This window comes from Grus americana, chromosome Z (assembly GCF_028858705.1).
Source record: "Grus americana isolate bGruAme1 chromosome Z, bGruAme1.mat, whole genome shotgun sequence".
In the NCBI taxonomy this organism is placed as follows: domain Eukaryota; kingdom Metazoa; phylum Chordata; class Aves; order Gruiformes; family Gruidae; genus Grus; species Grus americana.
The window spans coordinates 38,539,881-38,559,571 of NC_072891.1; the positions used below are offsets into that span (position 1 = coordinate 38,539,881).

Here is a 19,691-nt window from a genome sequence, read left to right on the forward strand (position 1 = left end):
CCCTCTATAGACTGAAAAAGAGTTTGCTAAAAGACACACTGTTTGCTGTTAAACTGCAAGTGGTAAAAGATGGGATATGATGTGTATGAACAAAGATGGTATGAAGCAAATCAAACAGTCTACCATCAGTAGAGTACCTGGAGGAAGATAATGCAGATAGTAACTGAACAGGGCAGTTTTCAGACTGTTTGACAGCTTTCCCATTAATGCAAACTAAGTAATGGGGCTTGAAATCAATGGGTCATTCAAGAGACCCCAGAACACTAGTATAGTTTCTAAGAAAACAAGATGATACTTACCAAGTAAGGACCAAGGACCGAAACCAGATTGTGAACATACTTTATTTCACTGTGAGAATGGGAAAGAAGGACAATGGGTCAGGCAAAACCCAAGAACTTATCATTTCCTTTCTGCAGATGACAAGAAACTTTAATAGTACTGGGCTCTCCAAATACACTGTACTGTGTATACTCTGCCTCTGAAACTGAAAGCATAGACTTAACCTAAAAACACCCAGTCAATGAAAAGAAGAGAGAAACGATCAACCATTTCTTACAATCCAAAGGCTGAAAACTGAGCGTGGGTTTTGTTTTACATTGGAAGACTCTCCTCACTTCAGTGTATGCCTCTTCCTCCTTTCTCGCTTTTTCTCTTTAGCATGGGCTAAGAGGGCCTTCAAATCTAGATGATACTGAAATTTTTGTGAAGTCTCTCAGTGGATTCAAATTTCTAAAAAGATATTAAAACTCGTCTACCCAACTGGACATCGACTTTCTGAGGTGAAAAGTTAGTGGTGAGATGAAAACTATCCTTATTATTGGATACAACTACTGTTCTAGTAACACTGACTCACTTATGCTGAAAATAATTTTTTTAGATATTGCAAATTACTGCTAACCTCTGTCTGGTCACCTCAATGAATTAATACAAATTCTCAGATATAACTTTCTTTTAAATGGCTTGATGTTAAGTAAAACTCAAAAACATTTATTGCTAAAACACTTTAACCCATGCCAAAGATCAATGCTCATATACGTTAAAGACTTGGAAGGTTATAATTATATTTTCTTTAAGAGAAATATGAATGTCTGAAATTAAGTGAACAAAGATTTATTTTGTTTCTGCATACAAAATTAGATGAAAATAGCTAATTTATATTTAATTTAGATCAACACTTAGTAACTCTTATTCTATCAGAACTTTGTGAAAAAGTCAACACGCACACACACAACTGCAGTCTATCTTCTTCCCTCTCCCAATTAGAAAATTTAAGACTTTAAAGATAATCCACAATTTGCATGAAATTCAGCACTAACTTGATACTGCAATTGCTGTCATCTCCCTTTTATGCCTATTCTTCTATTTGGTGTTTTCTTCCACCCCTGTTCTCAGTGTATAATAAAGCTTATCTGGTATTTTAAGGGTAAAATTATTCATTTCACCATTTCTAACAAAACAGTGCAATAGTATTACTAAAAGTATCATGGGATTCTTCCCCTCCTGAAACTCAATGAGTTTTTACCACAAAACTTAGAAAAGTCAAAATGGACAAAATTCCATACATATCTAGTATAACTAAAATATAGGAAGTTGAACACACACTAGTAGACCAAACGTTTTTAAGGTTGCTTTTAGATTTCCAAACATTTTCATATAAAATAATCAATAAAAATTGAAGTTTATCCCCTTCACATGCACCCCTTCTCCCTCCCCACCATCACCTGCCTTATGTCAAAAGTAACTTTAAAATTAAACTCCCTCCCTCCTGCAATTGCACATTAAGACATAGACTTAACAGAACAACAGAATGCTTCAAGTATGCTTCATGCCAATCGTCAATAAGAGTCATAACATTACTGAAAAAGTACACTTATTCTTGGGAAGCCTGAGAAGGACTTCCTGCGGAGTGTGGTCAAACAACACTTTAAATAAGAAAAAAGTCCCCCAACCCAATCCGTATCCCGCCCTCTCAAAAAGAGTAAAGTGTAAATTTTTCTTTGGACTTAAAGAAACAGTATTAATATTTACCATCTGAATAAGAAATAACCCCAATACGAATTTAGTTGTAGAGTGCTGCACAAACTGTGCGTGTGAAACAGTAAGTCATACAGATACTACTGTTTAGCTCTACGCTTACAGGCTACATGTGGTATATAAGCATACACATGACATACTGGCCCATCCAGAAACAAGATACATTTTTTAAGGCTAGTAAACCTGAATAAACCTTTGCATCCAGAAGTATTTTTAAAATTCTTTTCTCTTTTCATTGGGGGATTTGAACTTCTAATAGTAGCGTGCTGATTTCATAAAGAAACCATCAGCAATATGAGACCACAGAGCTTTGATGTGAAACTGAGTACACATCCTCTCATTTGATCATGCATAAACAAGGATCCTGATTTTAAAGAATGGTGGATGGTATGAAAGAATACTCATTTTTATAGACAAGAAATCCTTCTGGAAACACAAGCAGGTTCTCAAACAGATACCAAAATCTGGAAAGTATAAAAAGCATATATGTATATGTGTGTGTGTGTATATATATACACAGGTGTATGTGTATATGTGTATAGACACACACACATATATACAATATATCATATATGTATTTATTTCAACATGTAACTGTATAGCAACATATTTTTTTTATTTTCAAATAAAGGGTTTTAAGTTAATAGTTGTAAAAAACCCAACAAAACCAGAAACAAAACCACAAAACAAGCTAAGCAGACCATATACTGTATGAACAAACAAAAATGTTATGCAAATAGTTTTATGGTAAAAGTGAGTCACACACTGGCAACAGAGGAGTGTTGAAACTCATAGTAATAAATAGCTCCAAATTAAGAATTTCCTACAACGTTTTCTTAGAAGACAGGATCAGTATTTCTTCTTTTACCATGATCCTGCAGAACACCTTCATTCTTACATATATTTAACTTTATAACATTAAAACAGACACAAGAATGTAGACTGAAAAGATGCTGGATTCAGGACAGTATACATAACATTTTTTGTTAAAAGTCCTACTGGTTTATTCACTAAGGCTAGACAGCAAGTCATATGATTCTATTTGGTGTATCTTCTACCATGGTCAAGATCAATAAATGGATAGAGCCAAAGACCTGTGGTCCAACCTGCTGTGGTCCAACCTACTGTGGCAGATGGGAAACAAAATATAGGACCACTGTTTGGTCTCCAACTTTGTATCTTGTTTCCTGGAACTGCAGAAGTGGAAACAAAACTGCAGTGTTTTAAGTGACTAGAGAAAGATAGCAAGAACTGGCATTCTGAATAAGGTTGCTAGGCTTTGCAATAGTACTGCATGAAAAGAGCACACATGGGGCCCCACTACTTGCAAGATCTGGTAGTGTCACTGAATGACTCATTGACTTTAGAATACATGTATGCAATAATAAATAGATCAGTTATGTAATAAGGCAGTGTGTTGAACATGCATTCATCTTGTGGACTGGAATACCACAGAGATAGATACATGATACCATACACATTCGTTAAGACCAAGTATTTTTGTTTGGTTTTATGTGTTTGTTTTTCAAGGCTATCCAGGCAAACTCTTCCGGAGCATTTTCTTCTTGAGAAGAGCGGTTCTCTGAGTCTTGTCACTTTTCCTCTCCCTTATCAAGAGATGATGACTGGCTTTAAGAAAAAATAAAGCTGAATAAGGTTGTTTTGTTTTCTTCCCCCATTTTGGTTGCATCATTCTGAATGTTTAATTTAAAGAACAGTTTTTGATGCAGCCAGATGCTGAATCCTCAGGAGGTTCCAGATGTTTCCAAGTAACTCTGTAGTTTACGGACTGTGGTTTTGTCTAGTGAACAAAGATCAAAGTCAAAGGTTGTATTTGTGATATGAAAGTGTCCAGTTTCTTCTATAAGATTTACTATCTGAAAGGAAAGAAAAGATGCAGTTGAAAATTTCAGCATTTTTACATGTCCACTGAATGTATTAACATGCCACTAAGTATCATATGAAAGGCATAAAACAAGCCCAATTGCCCCAATACTTGCAGGATTAACCATTATCCTTATCACTCACTTCCTTTCTGACACAAACTATGATCCAGACTACAGTACCTCCAATATTTTTTTAGATCATCACCAACCATAATGCCAGCCTACCCATCTGGTGTTCCAGCAAACAATACCATTGAGAATACATTTTTCAAATGTTAAAAGAAAATCTGCATATTTTCTAAGTCAACGTTTAAAAAAAAAAAAAGACACTTCTGGTGACTATTTATAATCACAGCTTTCATTCAAACAGTAAACAGAAGAGCTGTTAGGAGTTCTTGAGAAGAGTAGGGACTAAAACATGAGGAAAGGCTGAGAGAGCTGGGACTGTTAAGCATGGAGGACAGATGGCTCAGGGCAGATCTTATCAATGTGCACAACTACCTGGAGGGAGGGTGTAGAGAAGACGGAGCCAGGCTCTTTTCAGTGGTGCCCAGTGACAGAACCAGAGACAATGAGCACCAACTGAAACACAGGAGGTTCTCTCTGAATATCAGAAAACACTTTTTTCCTGTGAGGGTGACTGACCACTGCCACGGGTTGCCCAGGGAGGTTGTGGAGTCTCCATTCTTGGAGATATTCAAGAGCCATCTGACATGGTCCTGGGCAACTGGCTCTACATATCCCTGCTTGAGCATGGGGGGGTCGGACTAGATGACCTCCAGAGGTCCCTTCCAACCTCAACCATTCTATGATTCTGTGAAATCAACCGTACATACCTAACTTGTGCCTTTCTAGAGTTTTGACATTTTTAGTCTCTGAATTGCAGTCTACATTTTTAAAGAATGGTCATGCTCAACACTGAATTGCTGTAACAAGTAACTCCAGATATGTTAAGTTCTAGGATGTGCACCTATCTAAAAAACCCATTCAGCATCTTGGAAAGCCAAAGCATTATTTGTAAGATAGGGCTAACATAGTGCCAACACACTATGGCTATGAATCTCTAATGTGTCGTTTCATTTCAAGAGACAGACATCGCGAGTGAGCACACAGACAGGCACCCCGTCCTGAAGTAAGCTTTTGGGTAGTGTCATGGGCTGACAGAACATTGCTCTGTGGCACTCAGTCTAGGCTCAATGTCCTGTTTGCACCCTTCAATTTGAAACCCAGTTAGTTCTGGGGCTTCCACCTATACCTTCACTGAAATACTGCTGCTAGATATTCCTTGCTTGTTTGAGCTTTATTACTCTGACTGTAATTCCTTTTCCACAGCTGGAGGAGATACAGATGTATTTGCACATGGCTTACAGAGCATACCTTAAAATGACAAATCTGGTAGGAATACATCAACTTAAAAAAGAGCAACAAATTTAAACTAAATCTTTTGTAATTTTCTGCTCCCCATTTCATTACATAAACAGATGGTTTTTCTCCTCAGGCCACAGAAGAAAAGACTATGTTGATGATAAATGAAATAACTTCACGTGTATTATCAGGCGTGGAATGACACAGCCCAGGTGGATTAAACAGAATGAAAACAAGATAAAATAATAAGAGGGAAATGCCTGTTACAGTAAAAACCTCCCTTTCCAATCACCTCCCCTTTTCTAGGTTGGAGGGGGAAAAAAAAAAGTAAAATCAGTTTAATTTGGTTTGCAGCTGTCCAAAATTCTGAAAGTACTTAGGAACAAACCTGCTCTTATTAACACTTCATTTAAATCTGTGACTCTTGGCTTTATTTTTTTTTTCCACATGGGAATTTTTAATCTAAAATTGCCAACTTCATTTGTCCACTTGTTGATTCACAGATACTTGTAACACTTTTCCATCTTCTATTGTTCTGCAATTAACATAAGGGGAAAAAAATCAAATAGGACAAAACTGATTGTTACCAGAAGGAAACTTTGGTATTTGTTATTTGGCATTCTCATTTTTGGCACTCTCTTGAGCCTCATCTAAGAGAGAAGCTAAGGATTCAATCCAGCCTCCTTTCGTAAAGTTAGGAATCGAATTTCAAGCTTGGTCTCTGAATATCCACTGTGTGATAAATAAATGGCTGCACACGAAGTTTACAGAAGCCAAGGCCAGGAAGATATAGTGATGCTGAACAATTATGTCCAACGCTTCCTTGTGTTATGGTGGAAGAATGCCACCCCTCACAAGCTCCACAGCAATATAAGTGATCACTGTATATTTTAAAAAATTGATAAGGACTTTTATTGATCAGGTTCTGCTTTGAGCTTTTAAACCAAGGGAAATATAAACATTTTAAACATATCCATCATCCACCCCTAAAGAAATATAGCCACCCCTCAAGAAATACAGCCACTATGTCAGGGCACCTGGTAAATCAGACTGAAATGAACCACAAAAGTTTTAATGGATGTACAAAATTTATCAAGATAAACCCAGACAGCTCAATGAAAAACACCTGCCTGTGTGCCAGTCAATGCGGAATTCATGATTTACAGTATTAGCATATGCATCCTTATGCTATTCAGAAATACTTGAAAAAGAATAAAAGGGTGAGATTAATTGATGGGAAGTCTGACAGTTATAATATTAAAACCACAGCATTAAAATGTTTTATTCTGAGAGCTAAGGCTGCAAAGAACAAAAATATCCCATTTCTTCCAGCTACAGTAAGCTTTGCTTTTCTGCTGTAATGTACATCTTTGTTTACGCAATGTCTCTCCAGCTCAGTTTCATCATTATCCATCATAGTACTACTATTTATCTGCCTTTAAACAAGCAAATGAGTGTCTGTGTTTAAGGAAGCCAAAGTGCAATTAAAGACATAGTTATTTTTTCAGTTTATGGAGGGTTTTAGGCCATTTGATAGTTTCCAGACCTGCAAACTGCCTCTTGCAGAAAATTCTCAGAAGATAGTTGCCATATGACATTAAGCACCTTGTGGACATGAGCAATGTAATTTTCAGCAGTGCTGCATATTCTCAATTTCTTCCTTATGCCTGTGCTGTCTAGTGCACTGGCTATAAGGAGATTTTTCACCAACTGAAGATACAACTTCTGATGCCGCAAAGTAAGAGACAAAGTCTCACCAGATATTTTGTTGTCTTTTATGACATCATGCTAAGATCATCTGCGCTGAAAATGCAGAGTTAGGAACCCAGCTTTAGCCAGCCAAATTTGAATACATCAGACATGTAGCATTAACACCTGATTGCACACTCAGTTATGCCTACTATTTCACTGGAAATCAGAATGTTAAAAAAAAAACCAAACCAAAACAAAAGCACCTCACCACTGTAAATCCCAAACCCTTTCTTTATAGTGAAAGAGGTGAGAGAGAGATTTCTCTTTAAAACGTTATTTCAGACCAATTTCTGTCTAGCCATGGTCCAATATTCACATTAAAATTGCTCTGGTGATTCTCACAGGACTAATTTCTTGGTCAAATGTTCTTTTTCACCTGCTTGCTATCTGTAAGTATCATTTAACATCAGGATTACTTAGCTACATATGCAGACACTTGCAGTTCAGTATCACATCTCTCCTGCCTCCTCCCTCCTTTTTGTGGATTTATTTCAGCTTCCTTTAACTAAGTGTCTCAATGAGAAATGCCTCACTTGGGAAAGAGCCACATTCTCAAACAGATCCATTTTTCTCATTTCCAACTAGGCTGCATTACTGTTTGCTGTCATGCCTATGGACCTGGTAACAACTCAGATTGCAAAAACCTGTTCTCTCCTTTTCACATCCCTTAGCATAAGTTTCAAAAGTGTGCTAGTTTTGGCCGGGATAGAGTTAATAGTAGTTAGTATGGGGCTATGTTTTGGATTTGTGCTGAAAATAGTGTTGATAATACAGGGATGTTTTCATTATTGCTGAGCAGTGCTTACACAGAGCCAAGGCCTTTTCTGCTTCTCACACTGCCCCACCAGCGAGCAGGCTGGGGGTGCACAAAGAGTCGGGATGGGACACAGCCAGGACAGCTGACCCCAACTGACCAAAGGGATATTCCATACCGTATGATGTCATGCTCCATGTATAACTGGGGAAACTAGCTGGGAGGTTGGATCATGGGTCAAGAATTAGCTGAGCATCAGCTTCAGGTGGTAAGAAATTGTGCTCTGCATCATTTGTTTTGCATAGTCTTTTATCATTATTATTATCTTCCTTTTCTGTCCTATTAAACTGTCTTTATCTCAACCCATGAGTTTTACTTTTTCTTTTCCTTTTCTATGCTCTCAGGGGGGGCAGGGGGAGTGAGCAAATGGCTGTGTGGTTATTTTAGCCGCCAGCCAGGTTAAACCACAAGAAAAAGCCAGCGCTTTTGAATTATCAATGCTTTCATTCTTCTCTTGCAAGTCCCTTCTCTAAAAATTCCCTAAAAGTCTGTGGGTTCTGCGGGTAGCAGACTTTGATGTGTGCAAGAGATTATTACCTGCCCTAACATAAACTAAAGAGATGACAATCACCGCTCAGGAACACAGAACTCCATCACCATTCCACTTCAACACCACCATTGCCTTTAAAACTCCTGCTGCTATTTACAGTTTTCTGTTGCATATTTTTTCACTCAGTCCCTCTTCTCACGTAGTAACCACCAGGGCTCAGTATTGGTCCAGTTCTCTTTAATACCTTTATCAATGATCTGGACAAGGGAATCAAGTGCACCCTCAGTAAGTTTCCAGATGACACCAAGTTGAGTGTGAGTGTTGATCTACTTGAAGGCAGGAAGGCTCTACTCAGGGATCTGGACAGGCTGGATCGATGGGCCAAGGCCAACTCAATGAGGTTTAACAAGGCCAAGTGCCGGGTCCTGCTCTTGGGTCACAACAACCCCATGCAACGCTACAGGCTTGGGGAAGAGTGGCTGGAAAGCTGCCCCGTGGAAAAGGACCTGGGGGTGTTGGTTGACAGCTGGCTGAATATGAAGCAGCAGTGTGCTCAGGTGGCCAAGAAGGCCACCAGCATCCTGGCTTGTATCAGGAATAGCGTGGCCAGCAGGAGTAGGGATGTGATCATGCCCCTGTACTTGGCTCCGGTGAGGCCACACCTCAAGTACTGTGTTCAGTTTTGGGCCCCTCACTACAAGAAGGACATCGAGCTGCTGGAGCACATCTAAAGGAGAGCAGTGAAGTTGATGAAGGATCTAGAGCTCAATTCCTGTGAGGGGCAACTGAGGGAATGGGGGTTGTTTAGTCTGGAGAAAAGGAGGCTGAGGGGAGACATTGCTCTCTGCAACTACCTGACAGGAGGTTGTAGCCAGGGGGGTGTTGGTCTCTTCTTCCAAGTAACAAGCGATAGGACAAGAGGAAATGGCCTCGAGTTTTGCCAGGGGAGGTTTAGATTGGATATTAGGGAAAATTTCTTCACCAAGAGGGTTGTCAATCACTACAACAGGCTGCCCAGGGAAGTGGTGGAGTCACCATCCCTGGTGGTATTTAAAGGACATGTAGATGTGGTGCTTAGGGACGTGGTTTAGTGGTGGACTTGGCAGTGCTAGGTTTACGGTTGGACTTGATGATCTCGAAGGTCTTTTCCAACCAAAATGATTCTATGATTCTATGATCCCTTTCCGCAGTTTTACCTCTTGCTCTCCTGACCTTTGTACTTCCTATATTCTGTATATAATTGTATTTCTTGGTCTAGAAGTTTCACATTCATTCCTAAAACTTTCTCAGCTCTGTAATCTTTTTATTTTTGTTTTCACTGTAAGTATTTTACATTAAATACATAGCTGCAAAGCAGTAAGGATATTTAAGATGGGATGAGTTTACTTGTAATGCAGAGAAGCACTGATTCTCTGCAAGTTATCCATTTAATACTGTGAACATCTGTAAACTGATAAAATCATATGAACTAATGAATTGCAGCAAATTAAGGGATTAAAGGCTTTGAAACTAAACTACATTATTTCTTTTATAACAGCACAGACCGTTTGCTAGTACAGACTGGCTAACAAACAACTGGTAAGTAACTTGGCTCTTCCATATTTTACTCCTTCTATGACTTCAGAAGACTCAATGAATATATTGTGGTTTTGCCCAAAGTGAGTTTTGCTTTGAATTCTATGTTTTCTGTTTGCCAGTCATTTTCAGGAAAAAGCAACAAGAGTTTTATCAAGTCATGGTGCACAGCTGTATCCATTCTCCCATCCTCCCATAATTATTGATAGAGTATGTTGAGAAGCATAACAATGAATTGGTGAAAAATTTAGCTCAGATATGCATTTTTTTTAATTAGTTATTTAGTGTGGCAACACAATTTAAAGTATGTGTAAAAAATTCCCTAACCTGCACTGAAAGTGGTAATGGGCTGTATATGGATTATAGAGGCTTGGAGGCTATTAAATGTGATTCTAGAGTTTTAGATGAAGGGGAAAGAAAATAGATGTGACTTCACAATTTCAATGAGCACACTGTGATACTGCATGAGAGTGCTCCTCACCTGCTGCAGTACATGTCTCTCTCTCAATGTCATTAATCTTCTGTGGAGCTCTACTAGTTCATCGAGATATGCCTGGAAACAAATCCCCCCCATAAACAACTTGTTAATTAAGTCATAGCTATGTATTTCAATAACTTCAGATGTCTTCAAAAACAATACAAATTTAAATTTTCTTTGAAATCTTCTTTGAGCTAAATTTTCTTATTTAGTAGTCTGGCTTTATCTAGCTTAATACAACCCAAATATAAATTTTTATGGGTTTTCTTAGATACTTCGGGCTGATGAAAATCTTATCAGGTGGTCCTTTGCTGTAGAATATAATGTATTTCTTAATGGTGGCAAAAAGTGTCAAACAGACTGGGGATGCCAAAACAGCATCTTTAAAAAATATCTCCCATCTTTCCATGTAAGACCCAAACCCAAAGACTCACAATCAAATCCCTCTTTTTCTCTAAAGCTACAGAGTTAATCTTCTATATCAACAAGGAGATATAAGGGGAGAAAGATCAAGCAAGATTAATACAATGGTAAATTCCATTGTCCTCCTTCCTGGGATGTCAAACATGTCCCACTTCTCCACCCAATTATCAACTTTCTCTTTCAGCCTGAGCCATCAGAAACCTTTTTTTTCTTTTAAGCAGAGAGATATGGCATCCAGCTTAAGAATCCAAAAAAGCATATGGATCAGGCCACTGAAAACCTAGCAACACATACTGAAACTTTGGTCTCCTGCCTCACATTATCACAAAGTTGACACTAATGCCTTTGAAATATGAACCTTCAGAGGAACTTGTCCACACTAGGAAATTGTGCTATGTTCACCCACACAAGGACTTAGAGCTCTTACCCATGGCCAGCTGACATGATTTTAAACAAAACTGTCTTTCTCAGTGTTAAATGGTAACTGTTGCTTCATATCATTCTAGTTAACATGCTAAATCACATTCCCACTTCCTAATGCACAACCCTCAGAAAGGATTCTGGAAAATATATATATGTTTTTAATTGATTGATTTATTAGTTAGGAATACAGCTGTGAATTCTCCTCTTCAAAACTTATTACTTCATCTGTGAAGCACAATGCAAAGTCATGGTGTAGAGTAGATAAAATAAAAAATAGATGTCAGATTCCCAAATGGTGACATTTGCCAAATCACCACATGGATTGAAGAGAAGAAAACCACTTTCAAAACAGGACAGAATAATAAAGAATTACAGGGTGGCGGGGGAAGAACAACCTGCATCTAAAGGAACCCAAAGCAAAGATGAACTAATTCCTAAGATTTTAATTCTGTAACACAGGTTGGTGTTCAGTAAATACATTAATAATTAATATCCCATTCAGGACTAGTTTACTGTTACTTCATTCTCATTTACCTTATCACAATCCCCATTCTTTATTTGTTTATCAGATTTGTTTTGCTTTATTGGACTTTTCACTTCTAAAATCTGGAAAAGAAAGAAAATCCTGTAAAAATTAAATGCATCATTGGATACAATTGCATATGAAAAATTCTGCTGTCAGTTAATAACACAAAGAATATAACATCTGGAGAAATGTAATCAAAACTCAAAACTGAGCTTTCCATTCTTTAATTCATACAATTTATTCATATTTTTCATAAAAATAGCAGCTTACAGCAGAAAATGCTAGTTGCTAGAATGAGGTAATATTGATATTATTAATCCTTAACAGAATTAATTTCATGCCATTTAAAGGCTCCTCAACACTTTTTTTGTATCTTTTGCTTGCTGGTAGGATAAGAGGTCTGATTTTGCAGATACAAAGTGATGCCGAGGTACTCTCCAATGCCTTTGAAATGTCACATGATCAGTATATTTTTCCTTTCCCCCTCCCCCCCCGTCTCTTTTCTTCTACAATGGATATTTTGAAACATAGTCTTTGAAATGACTGCATGAGTTGTAACTGGGGAAAATAAAAAGTGTTTAAAAAAGTGTTTGACAGTAATTTCTCTTGAACTTATATGGTACCCTTTCTTCAGTGCCATACAAAGCCATTTACTGCCACATATACAAACCAAGAATGCTTCATCCAGTGCTGAACCACCATCAAAAATAGCATGTCAACCAGCAGCAGAACACCATGCTTAATATGAAAATTTTAGGACTAAAGCGAGGAATATTTTGGGGAAACAGAACTGTTGATTGTTCTTCTATTTTTTTCACACACAATACACATTTTTTTAAGCTAAAAGTAGAGTTAAAAAAAAATATCACCATGTTATTCCTAACCTGGAATATGATCAGTTCTTCTGAAAAACATCAAAGGAAAATAAATGATAACAGATGATGGGACATTTTGCTTCACATTTCACTGTAAGACTAGCATCACTAGCATGATTATGTCCAAAATCACACTAGACAGTCACAACACAGGACAAAACTCAGCAAATAAAATAAGGACATAAGTCTTGTAAAAGCAAGTCATCTAGACTAGCAAGAACCCTTGCCGACAGCTTTCTGGAAGGTCCCTCTCATTTCTACTTCCCTTAATATAAATAACTAAAATTGCATATATGCTCCCCAGGGTAACAGGATCATGTGGAGAACAGTGATGAGTGGTGTTCCTCAGGGGTCGGTACTGGGAACGGCACTGTTCAACATCTTTGTCAGCGACATGGACAGTGAGATCGAGTGCACCCTCAGCAAGTTTGCCAATGACACCAAGCTGTGTGGTGGGGTCAACACACTGGAGGGAAGGGATGCCATCCAGAGGGAACTTGACAGGCTGGAGAGGTGGGCCCGTGTGAACCGCATGAAGTTCAACAAGGTCAAGTGCAAGGTCCTGCACGTGGGCTGGCCCAATCCCAAGCACAACTGCAGGCTGGGTGAGGAATGGATTGAAAGCAGACCTGAGGAGAAGGACTTGGGGGTATTGATTGATGAGAAGCTCAACATGAGCTGGCAGTGTTGCGCTTGCAGCCCAGAAAGCCAACCGTGGCCTGGGCTGCATCAAAAGCAGTGTGACCAGCAGGTTGAGGGAGGTGATCCTGGTCCTTCTACTCTGGTGAGACCCTGCCTGGAGTACTGCATCCAGCTGTGGGGTTCCCCAGTTAAGAAAGACATGGACCTTTTAGAGAGAGTCCAGAGGAGGGCCATGAAGCTGATCAGAAGCCTGGAGCACCTCTCCTATGAAGACAGGCTGAGAGAGTTGGGATTGTTCAGCCTGGAGAAAAGGCAGCTCCAGGGACACCTTATAGCAGCCTTCCAGTACCTGAAGGGGCCTACAGGAAAGATGGTGAGGGACTGTTTATCAGGGAGTGTAGTGACAAGACAAGAGGTAACGGGTTTAAGCTGAAGGAGGGTCGATTTAGATTAGATGTTAGGAAGAAATTCTTTACTGTGAGGATGGTGAGGCACTGGAACAGGTTGCCCAGAGAAGTTGTGGAGGCCCCATCCCTGGAAGTGTTTAAGACCAGGTTGGATGGGGCTTTGGGCAACGTGGTCTAGTGGAGGGTGTCCCTGCCCGCAGCAGGGGGGTTGGAACTAGATGATCTTTGAGGTCCCTTCCAACCCAAACCATTCTATGATTCTGTGTTTCTGTAAGAATACAGGAGGCAGGTACCTATTTCCCTATATATAGAAAGTGACTGCAGACCTGAGTTAACCTTTCCTAAGGATTTACTTAGCCAAGAACGATGCATGGCCAAAAAGCAAAACAAATCCCAGTTCTTTGATTTAACACCCCTTGGGGTTACTGCTGTGTAGGCCAGTGGAAGAACAAGTTTTGTTTTGGAAACAAAGAAAAAAAAGCAGACCTCTTCACATGGATCCAGTACCTTTTACATGCTTTTCTTGTTTTTAAAGGAAGAAAATTCTTGGTTTCAAATGGAACCTTAGCAAGGACATAGGACATTTGAAAAAGTGGCTTCCTTACATTGCTCTTGATGTGTAGTTGAAATCTAACATCTTAAGCACTCTTGTTAAGATGACACACAGCACTAATCAAATCTGAGGGAGCTTATAGAAATATTAACTGTCTTAGCTCTTTAGTTCTATGAATGCACGTAGTCAACATAAATTTGATTTCATCAGTCAAATGCATTACGCTGACAAGCAGCACTATGCTACCAAGCAGAGATTTCAAATGTGGCTGTGGTCCATACAATTTGAATTCTCATAATGCTTGCCTAAATTTCTGATTTTCAGCTCGATTATAAAATTCAGCTCAATTATAAAAATGGAAGAAAGTATGTGACATTCAATTTTAGCTAGTACACTGCTATAGTTTGGAGAGTCTAAATGTGCAGGTAGACCTTCTGTTAGATCACTGAAGAGGAAAGAAACGTGAAAGATGTGACTAAGTGGGCTGCTGATACTGAGACTTACGATTACTTAACAATTACATTGCCTCTGCAGAAGTTAGTCTTCATTAAACAACAAGGCATAAATAGGAGTTTTATTTTTATTATGCTTATGCCTCCAGTAAATGCAATATTCTTCATCTTTATAGTTTGCCTTTTCCCCAAAACACTCTCTTAAAAACTTGTAACTTTTGCACAGATCAACTCAGAAAAGCCTAGAATTTCTGGTGGATAATAAGAACGCTTTCTGGACATGGAATCTCCTTCCTCTCTCTGTGCACAAACTACTCCCCATAACTTTTTCCTCACAGTGTATTTGAACTTAATTGACATGAATAATAATGTTTTGATTTTGCACTATCAGTAAGCTTGTATTGGAAACTTTATTAGAGAAACAATGACAAGTAAATAATTTCTGCCAGACAATTGAAGCAGTTAACCTAAGAGACATAGGAAAGACTCATCCATAAAACTGACCATCTAAACAACAAACTTTTGTTAATACACGTAGACACTATTCTAACTATATCAATACTTTAAGCAACCATTTATTGCCACTCAGTAAATTTCATGACTGCTTTGTGTATGATCCAACTGACACTAGGAGTGAATTATGGCTCTCTAAAATAAATGACAAATGATGTAATTTATAATTATGATTTTTTTTAAAGAATATCAGCTTTTACGTGTAATTTTTATATTTTAGACCCTTATTTTATTGGTGACTGGGGGTGAGGTAACTCCCAAACTCTAATTGTTATTTGTCTCTGATGTGTTTTGTAGCTCTAGATTATTTAATTTCTTTTCTCCGAAATACAGAACTACCCTACTTTCCTGGCTCAAAATGTTAGCTCTTACAAATGTGGAATGAGTACTCTGATAGTGAAGTAAACACTTGTGTCTTCTAGTGAAGTAAAAGATATTGTATCTTCTACATAAACACTGGTGGGGGGAGAGGGGAAGATATAAATAAAGAAACTCCTGAGAATGAGCCTCTTGATGCCAACTGTGTCTACTGCTAATACAAACCCAAATCTGCATCAACTGATGCTGTAAAGCCAGTTTGCATTGTTTAACTTACAAAGCTAATTCATACAGAAAGGACACATTTCTTACAATACTGATGAAAACATTACTTTGGGCTATAGTATTTGCTAAATCGAATACTTCTCCTTCTGAGAAAAAAAGCTCTTATGTCAGTTTACAGACAAAGTAACGGCACTGAAGTAATCAAAATGTCATCTCAGCTCCCCAGGGCTGCGTTTGTGAATCCTGACTTTACCTGGTTGTTGGTGGTCTTCAGTAAAGGTGGTACTGGTTCATGATGTAGTGGTGAGGAGGCTGAACTGCTGTCACTGTTACTGCCGTCACTCAGACTAACCCTATGGAAAAACAGAGCCAGGAGGTTACGACTCCAGACAAAAAGCTGTTAACAGGGGTGAACCGAGCTTGCACTTTGAGGTAGGACACTAAGAATGACCTCTCGCTAAGCAAGCCATCATTAATCATGGAAGAGAGGCATCCAAGCAGGGCCACACTCTGGAAAAAGCTCTGCGTAGCACAGAGAACGAGGCTGTTTGCCTGCACTTGGCTGAGAGGACATGTCCGGTTAACAGCAGCTAACGTTACAAAATGGTTAAATATTTAGAACATTAAACTGCTTTCTCAATGTGTCTGGAATGAGTCTGTATCTCAGTTCATAGCCACAGGGAAGGAGGGAAATGTTTTGTAGAGTTACTTTTCTGCTCTTCTAAAAGCTTTCTAAATAGCTGTATTTCCTACTTGGACAAGTGCTTCACTGAAAAGTTCCTTGTTTCTCATCATAAATAACACTTTTTCCTGACTAAAATTTAAAAACTTAGTATCTCAGGAGAGGACAAATGGAAAAGCTCAGCTCCTAGTCAGTCTCACCTTTCATTTACTGAGGAACAACAGGGAATATTTACTTGTTGGGAGAAAAAAAATGTTATTCAGTATAAAAAGAAGGTAGAGGAACATTAGCCTTAAGGTTTTGTTAAAAACAAAATCTCCATACTTAGAGACAAGCTGAGCTTGAGACAATCCTTTATAGTATCACTGACACAAACAAATTCTCAAACTGCTAGTCATCTTGGGCTTTTTCTCCTTGATTCCAGCTGCTAAAGTGCACCAGGGAAGCAGCTGACATGCATGATGTTTTCCTATTACCTTCCCACTTAAGCAGTAGCTGACACTGGCACTCAGGTGCTGTGCACTCACAGCAAAATGCTGTGGATCAGATGAATGACCCACTGTGAAAAGGTTCAAGAGACTGTTTCAGGTTTTCCATAACTTTCAACAACATTCAGATGGAGCTTCAAGCTCCCCAAAGAATAGATCTTTGGAACGCCCTCTTAAGGTTGAGCTAGGATGCAGAAGCATTTTAAAAAAAGTAATTTCTGTGACAGATGCTTGCTTTACCTTCTGTCTGCACTTTTACACATTACCTACTGCATGCAGTGCAGAAACTACTTGGAATTAAAATTTCATTGATTCTGATCCAATTTAACAACCTAATCTAAAACCGATAAGCAGAGAGATCTTGAAAATGAGAGAGTATATACAGAATAGCTCATACGGCAACTGAAGGACTTAATTTTATCTCATTTATGCCAGAGAGTAATTATGACTACTCTCCTGAAGTCACAATGGCATGAAATCAAGAAAAGTCAAATGAATAAAGCTCATCATAACCATATGGATTAGTACAGAAATAGTTTGTATTGGGTACGGCTAATTCTGATAGTTTTTAAATGAGGCAATTTTACATGCATGTGCTTTAAAAAAAGAGTCTGAATTCTCTGCTCATTTACTACTCACCGCTCTTTGAGAACTTTAGACCTCACCCCATTACTAACAATCACAACGTCTTGGCCACCAGGTTATTTGCAGTCATAAGACACTCACCTACGACTTCTGCTTCCTCCTAGTGTATTTACAGGTCTTTCCAACTCAGAATCATTGTCATTCTCATCTGCTTCATCTGATTCATCTTCGTTATCATCTGAATGCAGATCTTTCATTATGGACCTCAACGGACCTTAAACAACAGAGACAATAAAATACACAAATGACGTTCACTTCGTAGTGTTCCAGGCAATGCACCCAGCTTTGTAGATGATAGAAAACTACCCTCCCTGCAGTGTTGGGAGGGGAGAGTCTTGAACATTAAACAAATGAAGTAATGCGCTGGGGGCTAATGCTGCAGGGACTTATCCATGAATCATTTGCTCACACGAGCAACTCAGCTTCAACAGACTTACTCATGGCAGTGAGTAAGTGACTCATGTTCAAGTGTTTGCACAATTGGCCCCGTGGACCATAGCTGAAATAAGTAAAATATGGTCATGCCAGGAGAAATTGAGTATTGCTGTATGATTATTAGCAGCAAGATTCTTTTTCATTTCATTTAGCGGTTTTTCGCTTTCTCAAAGGGTATTATATGAGAGTAAAGATCTACAGGGACAATCGGTATTACTATCGGTAACAGTACATTTGTTAGGTTAATCCATGTATTGAGAAGCAGAGTGTAACAAATCATTCTAACTCGTACTGGCCAAGGCAGTCTTTGTCTTCCTGTTTTTCATATATTTAGCTTTAGTTGTTCCCTTTATTTCAGGGTCAATTTCAGGTCAAGTAAGCACTTTGCCAATGCTCATCCGTAAACAGTGCATCAATCCCATGCAACACCATGCTATCTCTTTTCCTGAATTAACAGAAGGTACAAAGCTTGACTTGCTCATAAAACTTCATTAAATTAAGTTTGAGATTTTGGTTTGATTTTACTCGATTTATTTTGCTGTATAAGACAGTAACAGAAAGAGAAATATGTTTAAAATATCTGGGAAATGTAAAACTACAGCTGCTTGAAGTAAGAATCGGCAAAAGCAGGTTAGAAGGGGGAAGCAAGTGAGGCTGATGCCACAGGGCATTTAACTCTGAAGTACAGCCCATCTGAAACACAAAGCAGCAAGTAAACGAAATGGTGATGGCTGCAGGAACAGCGATTCCTATTAGGGTTCTGTAATTCCTTCAGCTCAGGAAACACAAAGTAGTAAAGTGAACACAGTGAGCTTCAGAGTGTTCTTCAAAGGGAGATGAACCGTGCAACTCTCTGTTTGCTGATGGGGAAACAGAGTCAAGGAGTGTCATCCCTGGTCACTGCCAGAAGAGAAGACAGACCTCTGTCTGTCATGGTCATACTCCTAACAGGGAGAGCATTGCCTTCATGGGAGGAATGGTTTTATGAATTATTCCAGACCTAGCAAGGCTCAGGTCACAGGCATTTTTGACTAGTTTCATGTGAGTGACTTCAAAGCCAATGCTGAGAATGATTTACCATTAGAACTTTCATGAATTGGCTCAGTGTGGGCAGGTTCAGGTCAATGGTTTCTTTTCTCTGTTTTTACACCTTAAGGTTGGCTGGGAGGAAGCCCAGATGGTGCTGATGGGCAAATTCCTGGTGGACCAGACACTTGTTCAGGTGACAAGGAAAGGGGAGTTATACTGAAGTGCTTCTTGTCCACGTGATGACTGCTGATCTGCAGAAGCAGCTGATCTGTGCTCCATTTTCTGTTCTTCTTTGGTTCTCAGGCAGACAACGCTTAGATGCTTGCATATGGTAACTTGTAGTGTGACTGAATCATGAAGGAGGGAAAGGAGTCCTTCCTTGGCTTTTAATAGGAGCAGTAATAAACACATTCCCTTTAAAAGGGAGGAGAGAGGGCATTCTCAGCAGCATCAGCACAGGGATGAAGGAAGAATTTGCCCATTTTGATCTTTCATAAATTGTTCCTATTGGCCCTTGACTGCTGAGATGGGTGAATGAGAGACATGGCACAGAGAGCTAAATGAACTGAGGTAAAGGGTTAGAAAAGAGAATTAAATTATAAATATACGAAGAAGCATTCCATGTTTCAAGAGAGATAAAAGGGTAGAACACAAGGGTATT

General features: G+C 38.9%; 1 protein-coding gene across 2 annotated transcripts in view; it reads right to left on the reverse strand.

Moving 5' to 3' along the window:
• Positions 1 to 415: 415 nt before the first annotated feature.
• MLLT3 (MLLT3 super elongation complex subunit) overlaps positions 416 to 19,691 on the reverse strand; it is a 136,168-nt gene continuing 116,892 nt past the window's right edge. Inside the window, exons 8-12 of one of the 2 annotated variants that reach the window (XM_054809400.1) lie at positions 17,648 to 17,780; positions 16,005 to 16,104; positions 11,775 to 11,846; positions 10,398 to 10,469; positions 416 to 3,911 (exon numbers count right to left, since the gene is read on the reverse strand). In XM_054809400.1, coding sequence (XP_054665375.1) covers positions 3,780 to 3,911; positions 10,398 to 10,469; positions 11,775 to 11,846; positions 16,005 to 16,104; positions 17,648 to 17,780 — 509 coding nt within the window. In that variant the 3' untranslated portion in view covers positions 416 to 3,779. The remainder of the gene's footprint in view (positions 3,912 to 10,397; positions 10,470 to 11,774; positions 11,847 to 16,004; positions 16,105 to 17,647; positions 17,781 to 19,691) is intronic. The other variant, XM_054809401.1, reaches the window with a different exon arrangement.